Here is a 12,295-nt window from a genome sequence, read left to right as displayed (position 1 = left end):
GATATCAATAAACAAGTATTGGTGCTGAAATCCAACACTTGGTGACTCAAGAACACACGCAAACACAAACACGTAACACGTGGATTGCTTCAAAACACACGTATGACTATCATACGTCCGTTTCTTAAGCACAAGTACAACCTCGTCTAGAGAAACTCTTAGACGGCCAAAACACAGGTGAACGAACAACCAAACCCTATACAATGCATGCTCTATATATAGGGAACCAAACAACTAGCCCAAAATCTAACCAAAAGCCCACCGAGGGATCTCGTCTTACATAAATAGCCCAGCCAACATTACAAGCTTAAACCAAATACATATTGACTAAGTACAAACCACACAAATCTAGGCCCAACAGTGTAACTCTCAAAAGGTTTCTTGGTATAATTTGTAGTAGGACCACCGATCATAAGAGGCATTGATATGGGCTAAATTATATACATATTATTATAAATATTTCCTACAGTTTTGAGTTGTTTTGTTAAATTTTTGGTTCATAATTACATTTTAAAAGATATTATCGAACAATTAGCTAAATTGGAGTATTAATAATAAACTTAAGTCCAAAATAAATATTCAAATTGATTTTATTCTCATAATTATTATTTGGCTTTTATTAAACATGATTTTAAATGTTGAATTCTAATAAAATTAAAATACTACAGGTTACAAATCGAAAATGAGAATTGCAACAAGTGGACTTCATATAACAACTTTTAAATGCAAAAAGAAAGTAAGATGGTCCACGGTGAATATTTGTTTATGTGAGGCTTGGTAAAGGAAGAACAAATCTTGGGGCCCATAATTATTGAAGTATACAACTAGAAATAATAGAAGGAATCATTATTATATATTTTTGAAGAGGCAATAAAAAACCCTACTAGGGAACAGAAGTGGACGGCTGCAGGTTTTGGAGAAAAATAAAACGCACAACAGCCGCAAGGGAGTTTCTTGTGGAGATGTTCTTTTACTTATTTTGGTGGCTACTGTTCATCCAAGTAAGAGAAATAGAAAAGGAAGCAATCTGTTACTCATCCAAATATGGTTCTTTTGGTTTGATTTTATTATGAACTCCGTTATTGAACTTATATATTTTATGCTTCTGAACATAATTATTGGCTAAACCTTTTTAGTTACCTAGGTTTGGAATGAATATTTGTTGAGTTTTGGATTTCTTGTCGGTTTATTGGTGACTTGTGTTGGATTAATATTATTGTAATCAACTTTTTGATGCTTAATAAGATGAATATGCATGCTTAATATTAATTTACTTTTGTTCAATCGTTCCATATGTGTCTTTGTGAATGTTTTTCATATATAGATTCATATTAGGTTACCTACTGTGTGTTCGTAACTAGTTTATGGTTTATAGTCGACATAATCCATAGGAACTTTTGTTTTAGGGTTTAGAGAAATTAAGTGTTCTACTTATCTTGAGAACGTGAGGTAATAGATAGTTGGGTTGTTTTGCCCATTATGTGGTTTGGGTATAGATAACACGAAAGTGAATATTCCCTTATTGTCTTTTGATTTTTGATATCCCGAGTTTTTTTAGAATCTTTAGGTTACTCCATACGTCCCTTACACTCCCGGATGTATTGTGATTAGTGATACTGAGAGGTGATCTAGTCATTAGAGTACTTTAATATTGTTGGAGAGACTGAGAGGTAATCTAACCAACGAGTTTGGTCATACATCCTTTAACGTTTCCTTTTAGGTCAAACCCCGAGAATGATCAGGGATCCACTAGGTTGCATATAGGTGTCGTATCTTTATATCCCAGTTCCATCACAGTTCCCATAGCCGATAAGCGTTCAATATTGACAAATAGGATTTCAAGCCTAGGTAACGTCTTTCTCATTATTGTTTTCATCTAAGTTTTAGAGTTTAAATTTGTTTTTCCTAGTTCAATTAAATTTCATTAATTAGTAATTAATTATTAGTTTTAAATAAAAATAAATATCCAAAAATAATCTTTCTTAATTATTAATTAAATTAGCTTTTAGAATTAGTCTTGTTAATTAAATAAGTGTCTCTAGGGTTCGATATTCCCGGTCTTCCCATAGCTATATTACACCCGATAGGTTTGCTTGCATGTTGCTAGTAGTTTGGTTTAGGGTATTCTAGGTTATTATTACTCGTTGTGCCTGGTCATTATTTGTTAAATTTTTAAATACCGCTTTACGCACATTAGAAATATACACAACATCCAATCTACGAATACAATCAGGATGAACGGATCCCATATGTGCTCGAAACCTTGGTTCCCATTTGGAAAAGTTACACAGCTTAATAAGCCTTGGGAATTTAGTATGAGACCCGATCTCAGAATCCAAGTTCAGAATTTGTTGCATAAGAGCATTCTGGGAAGCTAAAGCATAAAAGTTTGCCTTTTTGTGAACATTTAAGGATTAAACTTGTTAAATTTGTAAGTTTAGGGTTTAAACTAACAAATTGAGAAAGTTTAGGATAACTGATGTAACACAAAGTGTAAGCCTTTTAGCATCAAATTATCCTCTTATTTTGGTAAAACTCCATGCAAATTTGTTATATTTAGTACTTAATTGAGTTAATTATGAAATTGCAGGTCCGGGCGCCCGCCCGACAAAGAAACGACGAAAAGATGGCGCTTTTTGGACAAAAATCAAGAATCTGCCAAAAGTCCATGACCATGCTAAGAAAGTGCATAACCATGCTATGAAAGTGCATGACCATGCTGAGAAATTGCACCATCACGCGCTTTTAGTGCACCACCGTGCACCTTTATTGGAACCCGTGCACATCTACTATCGTGCCAAAAGTGAAACTGCACCATCATGCACTTTTTGTGCACCACCGTGCACTCCCGAGGTCACGAGCCCGTGCACTATCCGATGCCGAGGAAAAGACACATCAACTTTAAAAGTGCAATAGCTAATGCCGGAAATGCACGACCATTCCCTTTTTGTGCATGACCATGCACCTTTTTGGAACCTGCAACTCTGAGCATCCGAAAGTGAAAGTTTGACTTACTTAAAATAGTGCATGACCATGCACTTTTTGTGCATGACCGTGCACTTTGTCCAAAAGCTTATAAACACTCATTTTAACTTCATTTTGGTGTGTGGAGCCTTGGTGATTCTCTCTCAACCCTTGAAAATTAGTTTATGTGTTCTTTGAGAGTTTGAAGGCTTACACCATCCTCAAGATCCATCATTCCATCCTTCAATCTTTGCTTGATCTTAGTTTTCTTTCCTTTGTTATTGAACATGTTTTGTAAGCTTATTTCTAGTTTGATTGTAGTTGTATTAAGCCTTATGGGCTAATTACTTTTGGTATCTAGACAATTTTGAACTCTTGTTAATGTGATATATTATCTATGAATGATTGAATTTATAAGTTGATAATGATGGTGTTCATACTTGTTATAGTTACATGACCTTGTTAGTTTTGCAAATGTTTAGGCATTCATGTTGGAAAACTATGTTCTAGATGTTTGTTTGTAAACTTTGAATGCTCATGTAATCTTTGTTTACATTACTAAGTTAGGAATGACTATTAAAAATTAACTTGGTTATATAATTATTTATGAGTATGAAACCCTACATTTAATATTGGAAAATGAATGAGTGTTGTTATGATTCTTGACTTGGTGATGACTTGCTAGTTAAAGTTTCATAAGTTTATATTAATTTCATGAATTTGGCTACTTTAGTGTAATCTTAGGTGGTTAGAATATTGTTCATTCTAGCTTTCCTTTGATTTTGAGACTTTGTTGTTTTGACAAACAAATTAGTCTATGTTTATCTCTTGATTGAAAACCCATCATGATGATTATTTGCTAGTTTTAGGTTGCTTTATTGTAATCTAGTATTTATGTTTAAATTCATGATGTTTTGCCATATCATTGCTATTTTGTCATGTTAGTAGCGTGGATTATTGTCTAGGTAGTTTGTTGGATTGATTGTTTTTCTTGTATTTTTACTTGCTTTATTTTCATTGTATGCTAGTTTAATTAGTTAAATATTCAAAACAAGATTTATTTGTTCGGTTGGTCATTTACAAAGATGCGTGTCCATGGATTGATACTCGGTTCTTACCGACACTTTATTACAAACGATAGGTACACTTACCTTTCGTGTGTGGTTTATTTGTAGGTGAAAACCTATTTTAAAACCCGATTTGTGTGGAACTTTTACTTAAATATATATATATATATATATATTCACACACGTCAATAACGAATGAGATGTGGAATATTAACGAATGTGATTGGTTTAGGTAACGAAATAAAAATAAGAAATGATATTGTTCAAATGAATAAGAAAAACACGAATGTGGTAAAGAATGGAATTACTATTCAAATGGATGAACAATAACGAATGTGGTAATGAATGTAGCAAATGTAAGTGTAGTGAATGAGGTTATTAAGAAACGAATGTGACATTGTAGTAGCAAATTGGTTGTTAGATCTGTTTGACAACTGGCAAAACGGTTATAACTGCAACACGAATGAGCAGTTAGATTAACGAATGAGCATTCAAACAATAACGAATGAACCTTCATATCTTTAAATCATCAAGTTTTTTCTAGATTCAGACTCAAACCAAATAAAATCCAAACCACACAAAAATACACCAAATTCGTCCAAAACTTAACCAAATTTAGCCTTTAACCATTCAAACTTCTTGTCTCACAATTCTGAACAACCACAGACCAATCCAAACCACAAACACTATCCAAACCAAGTCCAACTTTGACTCAAACCTGGTCAAAATAAAACGTTCCCGTGCAAACTCGATTTGAACAAATTACACTGAATTAATACGATTACTTGATCACAAATGATCCAGACGTCATCGTTATTAATTCTAGTCCAGTTATCATGATTACAACGGTTAATTGATCGATTTTAGGTGAACATAGTTAAAAACTTGAGTTCAGTACAATTACTTACAAATATCAATCAATTGGTACTTCAGTTTATGTGAATATTAATTCTAATCGATATTCAATAATACACATGCTCTGATACCACTTGAAAAACCCTGTGTGCTCGATTCTATAACGGATTCAGTCTATTGATATGATATTACGAATATAATACTTTAACTGTGTATAATGTGTGTGTTGAGAGAATATTTGGACACTGTAACGACACTTTGATGATAATAATAATAATAATAATAATAATAATAACTGCTAATTAATTCATAAGTTAGAGGGGATATATATAGGAGATGATCTCATTCATTATACAGACCATAACGAATGATAGTCATTCTACATTATATCCTATACATTACTTATAACTAAGTAGCGCATTCGTTGGTTACATTCGTTAACATCACTAACAAATGAACACAAATAAGCACATAGACTAATTCATTATTAGCTACTCTAACGAATGAGCCTTACAATATAGCGAATGTGCATTACATATACCAAAATAACCCTATACTTTACCAAATACATTAAACAAAGAGCGAGACGCATAAACATGTATCAACAAGACTCTTGGGTTTAAGATTATATTTTGCTTCATTTTCTTATTACCTACTTCAATGAAACATCGGTGAATTTGCTATTGAAGACTTTTTCTAGAGTTGTAAAAGTCTTGGCTCGCTGCATCTGGTAGAGCTAAGTGGGTTCGTATTGCAAGCATGAATCCTGGTGCCACAAAGATGCCAACTCAAGCGTATTCGGAGGTTTAAACATTGACGTGGATTTGGTAACAGCGGGAGCACGGGGAGTATTCTGGCATAATTACACAATGATGTTGGGTTTTGAGATCGAAATTTTGAATGGATATTCTCTCCTGGGTTCTTGTTGTGTTAGGAGACTGTTCTTTCTTCTTGAAATCTCTGGAGCCGGTTGTGCGAGTAAGTAGGTGCTGGTTGAGATCGAAGGGATGCCATTGGCTAGTTCTGCCATGACTGGGTCGGTGATGACTGTGTTAGAGCTAGTGGTGCGTCAATAGGTCTTTCTGGAAATTGATGCAAAGGCCGGCGCTGCAACTAGGTGAATTGTTTTGATGAAATTTTAGCTTGTTTTTGGAACTAGAGGCTTGGTGGAATTCTGTTAATTGAAGATTATTAGAGTTACTGGGTAAACGGTTTTGTTTGGATGGCTATTGCAATTCTTGCAAAGCTTTCAAGTGAGAGATTGTTAGGATTTGTGAAGGTTTTGGACCAGTTTTGGGCTTGGCCCAAATTGATTACAAGGAGAACAAGGTCTTTAGCCCGTTATTTTTTGTTTTTCAATAAGTTGTTAACCCTTATTTTTCTCTATATATACATTGTTATGTTATCGTAGTCTTGGAACCTTATCAATGATATAACCTAGTTGCAGCCCCTAGATGTAGGTCCGCCGCTTGGACCGAACCACGTAAAATTCTTGTATCGTTTAAAGCTTATATTTTTGGTTTTCTACGTGATTATCATGTGTGATGGTTCGTGTGTTGTTCCGCTGCGCCACTTTGTTTTACTTGTGAGTTTAGTAACAGTACATTTCATAATTTCATAAAAACATCCTTGATCACGTATGAGCTTGACTTCATTGCACAAAACACATTCTACCTTTATCACTTTGTAGGCTATACTAAAATAAACACGCCCGATAACATAGTCAGTTTTACATGTTACTTAGTTGTTACAGACAACTTCGTCATGATGAATATAAATCAATACCATTTTATACATGCAAAGATAAGCGAATTTAATAAACACAATATGATTCATGAATCAAGGTTTCATTCATTAAGCACTTTCATTTTCACGTGTATCATAATTTTGACAAAGTTTGTACGAACTCACCTTTAACGTCCCATTCTAAATGATTGAATTGATTAATCATATTTCAAGTTTAAATCCAAGACTTATGACTAATTCTCGTTTCGGTTTTTAAACAAGTTTTGCTTTCCTAAATTTCGTATTAGACGGGTCGTATGAAAATATGAATAGGAATTAGATGGTCCATCTAACCAAACAATTATAGATTTTTAAATTGAGTTTTAGACAGACCATATTAGGGTTTCAAACCTTTTAGACTGTCCGTTAAAAAAGAAATATTTAATTATTTATGCGTTTGATTTCAGACGAACCATGTTAGGGCTCCAAGTCCTTAAACGGACCGTCGAATCCAAAATGGGTTGGGTTTTAAAATTACCATTTGCCCAAATATTTGTGATTAGACGACCGTTTAATACATTCAACGGTTTGTCTAATGCTACTATTAGACATGGTTTTTGCTAAAACTTGTATAATTATGAATATAAGTTTTCAGTTTGATTTTCAATACCTAACAATTCAAAATAGTTAATATCATCATTTAGTTCGAAAACCCTTTGAAATCAAGTCTCAGTTTGACACGCATGTGTGGTTTGTGCCATTTTTAAAATGCTCGATTTTATGCACAAATGATAAAATTTGTCCAAGATATTAATAATTTCTATTATGAATCAAAGGAGCAGAGACAATAGTGAATATTGAATTAATTAAAATGAAAGGGTTACATGGTCTTTAAATACAACGAATATTAAAAAAATAATGCACAAATTAAGTGCTAAAATCAAGGCAAAGAATATGATGGAGGAATATTGATATCCCTGTAATCAAGGGATATTATACGATTTCCATTACTCCCTCTTAAATTGGAGCATGAAGATCTTGAATGCTCAATTTGTCGAGTAGTGCACGGAATTGTTGTGTTCCCAACGATTTTGTTAGAATGTCGGCAATTTGGGTTTTAGTTTCAATCTTCATTGGATATATCTCTTTTGAATCAACCCATTCTCGAACAAAATAACAATCCATCTCGACGTGTTTAGTTCGTTCGTGGAAAACCGGATTGTTGGCGATGTGACGAGCTGCTTGATTATCACAGAATAACGAAGTTGGTCCAGTAGGTTGAGCTTCAAGTATAGTAAGAAGCCATCGCATCCATAAAGTTTCACTAACCGCGTGTGCCATTGCCCGGTATTCTGCTTCAGCCGATGAACGTGAAACGACGACTTGTTTCTTGGACCGCCAAGAGACCTGTACTCCACCCAAAAGCAACAAATAGCCAGTCCTAGATCTTCTCGTGAAAGGACAACCCAACCAATCAGAGTCACAATAAGTTGTAAAGTTAAGCCCACCTTCCTTGGTAATTAGAATTCCTTGTCCAGGAGTCGTCTTTAGATATCGAAGAACGCAGTTAGCTGCTTCCAAATGACTATGTCTTGGGTCACTAACGAATTGGCTTAGGACATTGATAGCATAAGTGATGTCGGGTCTTGTGGCTTGTAGGTAGAGAAGTTTACCAATTAATCTTCGATATTTATGAGCATCGACTCGTTGTTCTTCATCGCATGTGTCCAACTTTAAATTTTGTTCCATTGGAAATGGGCTTGGCCGACACCCTGTCATACCTGTTTCTTCTAGGATATCAAGTGTATACTTGCGTTGACTGAGCACCATTCCTTCTTGGTTCGAGCCACTTCGATCCCAAGGAAATATTTCAAGACACCAAGATCCTTAATGCTAAACTTGCTGTTGAGAAAGGCTTTGATTGCTTGTATTTTTCCCAAGTCACTGCCAACAATAAGAACATCATCAACATAGATTAACGCAGCAATAAAATACCAAGGTTTTTAAAAACAAATAGAGAGTAATCGGCCCCCGTTTGCTTGAACCCAATACCTAGCAACGAGTTAGTGAACTTTTGATACCAATTTCTAGATGCTTGTTTAAGGCCATAGAGTGATTTCTTTAGTTTACAAACTTGGTCATCTCCAGCTTTAGCGAAACCTTGAGGTATCTTCATGTAAACGTCTTCATGAAGATCCCCATGCAGGAAAGCGTTGTTCACATCGAGCTGATGAATGTGCCAACTTCGTTTAACTGCTACGGTTAGGAGAGTTCGAACGGTCACTAACTTTGCTACAGGAGCAAAAGTCTCGTGAAAATCCACTCCTTCCATTTGTGTAAAACCCTTTGCCACTAGCTGAGCCTTATACCTTTCTACGTCTCAATTTGGTTTATATTTGATTTTGTACACCCACTTTGAATCAATTGCTCGATTTCCGTTTGGTAACTTCTTTAAGACCCAAGTGTCGTTTTCTTCAAGTGCTTGGATTTCTCTTTTCATGGCTTCTATCCATCGTGGGTCTTGAATCGCCTGCTTATAGTGTTTTGGCTCATTACCGGAAGTAATAGCCGATAAAAAAACTTTATGTCGTTAGTAAACCTTTTATAAGAAATAAAATGTGCTAAAGGATGTACCGTTGAGGATTCTTGATCTGGAGTGGGTTGTCGATGGTCTATAGATGGTGGGAGTTTGACATCAAAGTCATCAAAAAGTCTTGGTCTGGACCTGCTTCTTTTTTCTTTGATGTTGTCCATTTGTTCTGAATTGGCCCTTGTTTCATTATTTATGTTCTGATTGCTAGGTACACAATCATGGTCTTGTGGGATAGGATCAGTGTTTTGAAAGGTTTCTAAGATGGGTTCAAAAGTTTGAGTTTGGGCTGGGTCTTCATGAATGGGCTCGGGTATTTGGGCAGCTTCAAAAATGGGCTCGATGGGTGGTGTGTGTTTGGCAACTTGTATATTTTCAGTGGGTTGGGCTGATGGATTGGTTGTAGTGGGAAAGGGTTGGTTGTAGTGGGTATTTTTTGAAGTGGACTTGGTAACTTTTGGGTTTTCTTCGAGATCTTCACAAATGGATTGGAGATTATCTTTGTTACCACCTACTTCCTCATTGTTTACCCATTTGTGTGGAAATACAAAAACTTCTTCCTGCTCAAACTCGTGTTTATCAAATGGGAAAATATGTTCGATGAATTTAACGTCCCTTGACACTATAATTTTGTGATGTTGGGTATCATAGATTTTGTACCCTTTCATCCCTTGAGGGTAGCTCAAAAAGATTCCCGGTCTCCCTCTCATTTCAATTTTATCCCCTTTTGTTTCGGTGTTCTTATAATAGGCAAGACAACCAAAAACCCTCATGTGTTCGTAGTCGGGTTTCCGGTCATACAATACCTCATAGGGTGTCTTGTTGCCAATTACTTCTGAAGGCATTCGGTTAATCACGTGTGTCGCCGTTAGGACGCATTCTCCCCAAAATTTTTTCAGCAAGTTTGCTTCAAACCTCAAGGCACGTGCTGTTTCCAACAAATTTCGGTGCTTTCTTTCAACTACACCATTTGTTGTGGTGTGTGAGGGCAAGTAGTTTCTAGAACAATACCCTCTTTAGCATAGAAATCAAGCATTTGATTGGACGTGAACTCCCCTCCATTATCACATCGCACCTTCTTAATAATTTTCTCGAATTGTATTTGTATCATTTTGTGGATATTCATAACACACGTGCTTGCTTCATGTTTGTGTTTGAGAAGGAACACCCACATGGCACGACTAAAGTCATCCACAATAGTCAAAAAATAGTTTGCACGTGTGAATGAGGGTGTTCGATATTTACCCCACACATCACAATGAATTAGGTCGAAGCAAGCAACCGTTTTAGTGGAACTAGTAGGGAAAGGCAACCTTGTAAATTTTGCTTTAACACAAGAATCACAAAAGTCTTTATTATTCAAAGGAACATTATGAAGAAAATCAATATGAGGAAGTTTGGAATTTGACGGGTGACCCAATCTTTTATGCCATGTGCTAAGAGTAGTCATCATGGCTTGTCTCTCCCCCCCCCCCCCATCATTCCCACCTTGTCAAGACCATCTTTGCAATCACCCACTCCAATCAATATCCTCGAACGTAAGCCGTGCATAACACAAAATTCGGGAAAAAGTGTTATGGCACATTGTAAATCTTGTGAAAGTCTACTAACGGATAATAAGTTGCATTTGAAATTTGGAACATAAAGAACTTCTTTAACCTTCATCCCGTTGGGTAAAGTGAGATCCCCTCTGCCTTCCACTAGTATAGCATCACCATTCGGTATAGTAACGGATGGTTCAAATTTTCTTTTAGTTTTATTCTTAAGCATGGTGTCGTCACAAGTTATATGTTCGGTAGCACCCGAATCAATGACCCATTTACCTTCCTTACCTGCGGTACCTGCCATATTAGCCTCGTCCACGTTTTCTTCTTTATTATTCATACTAGTCTTGTTTCCAAAGAATTCCACAAACTTTTGGTATTGTGCGGGTGTCATTCCCGATATGGGGCTTGCTTCTTTTTCTACACAGGTTGCTTTAGGCTTCTGCTTGTCTTGTTTAACTTTTCCGGGCCACCAATTGGGATAACCGATTCTTTTGAAACACCCTTCCTTCTTATGTCCATCTTTGCCACAAAAAGTACAACCTTCAAACAATTCACCAGAGTTAGATTTTGCCTCCTTTGACTTTGGTTTGTTAGCTTGGTCTCTTCTTGCAGAAACGTGAGTTTGAAAGGCGGCAACTTCGGTATTGGCCTTCTTAGGTCCGGTAATTGCCTTTTGCTGCTCATCATCCTTGACAAGATGAAAAGCGGCATTTAGATATGGAATAGGCTGCATCGCCAAAATTTGGGTTCGAATCGTTCCAAAATCAGCATCTAACCCCAACAAAAATTCATACAGTTTCTCCTTATCTTTTGTATCAATGAGCTTCTTGCCTATTCCACAGTTGCAACCATTACAACTGCATGTCGGAGTTGACAACACCATATGAATCTCGTCCCATAGGACGCGTAGCTTGGTGTAATAGGTCGAAACGGAGACACCGTCTTGCTTAATGCTTGCCAGTGATTGTTTCAGTTCATATGCTCGAGGAGCACTTTCTTTTCCGAACCGTTCATTCAAATCAGCCCACATATCACGAGCAGTAGAAGCATACTTAACGCTCGTTCAGATTTCTTTCTCCATGGATGCATTTAGCCAACCTTTTATCATCACGTCACACCTCATCCAGACCATATGGTCGGATGAACCTTCTTTTGGTTTCGGGATCGAGCCATCCAAGAAGCCAATTTTGTTCTTGGCAAACAAAAAATTCTGCATTTCTTGCTTCCAATCGATATAGTTTCTGTCGGTCAACACGTCATTTACGTGTATTTGTCTTGGATAGTCGGAGGGTGAAGGTAGTATGGCGAGTCATGGTTCATGACTGTATCGTTTTTTCTCTCTTCCTTGTCTGCGCCGCCGGTCATAGCTTTGGAGTTTTAGGTTTTGTTGTGTTTAGGTTTGGTGTAGGGATCTTTGTTAACCTTGCTCTGTTATCATAATAATTTCTATTATGAATCAAATGAGCAGAGAGAATAGTGAATATTGAATTAATTAAAATGAAAGGGTTACATAGTCTTTAAATACAATGAATATTAAAAAGGTAATG

The 12,295-nt window shown here is 36.1% G+C and overlaps 1 protein-coding gene across 1 annotated transcript; it reads right to left on the bottom strand.

The window, feature by feature from the left end:
- Window positions 1-10,650: 10,650 nt before the first annotated feature.
- Window positions 10,651-11,778, bottom strand: LOC143592775 (uncharacterized). Its single transcript, XM_077072607.1, has one exon. The coding sequence runs from the start codon at window positions 11,776-11,778 to the stop codon at window positions 10,651-10,653; it is 1,128 nt and encodes a 375-aa protein (XP_076928722.1).
- Between the last annotated feature and the right edge of the window lie 517 nt (window positions 11,779-12,295).

The sequence above is a fragment of the Bidens hawaiensis genome, unplaced genomic scaffold (genome assembly GCF_021521415.1).
Source record: "Bidens hawaiensis isolate Kalapana, Puna unplaced genomic scaffold, B.hawaiensis_p1.1 tig00041209_1, whole genome shotgun sequence".
NCBI lineage: Eukaryota > Viridiplantae > Streptophyta > Magnoliopsida > Asterales > Asteraceae > Bidens > Bidens hawaiensis.
This window is presented reverse-complemented; position numbering and strand designations above follow the sequence as displayed.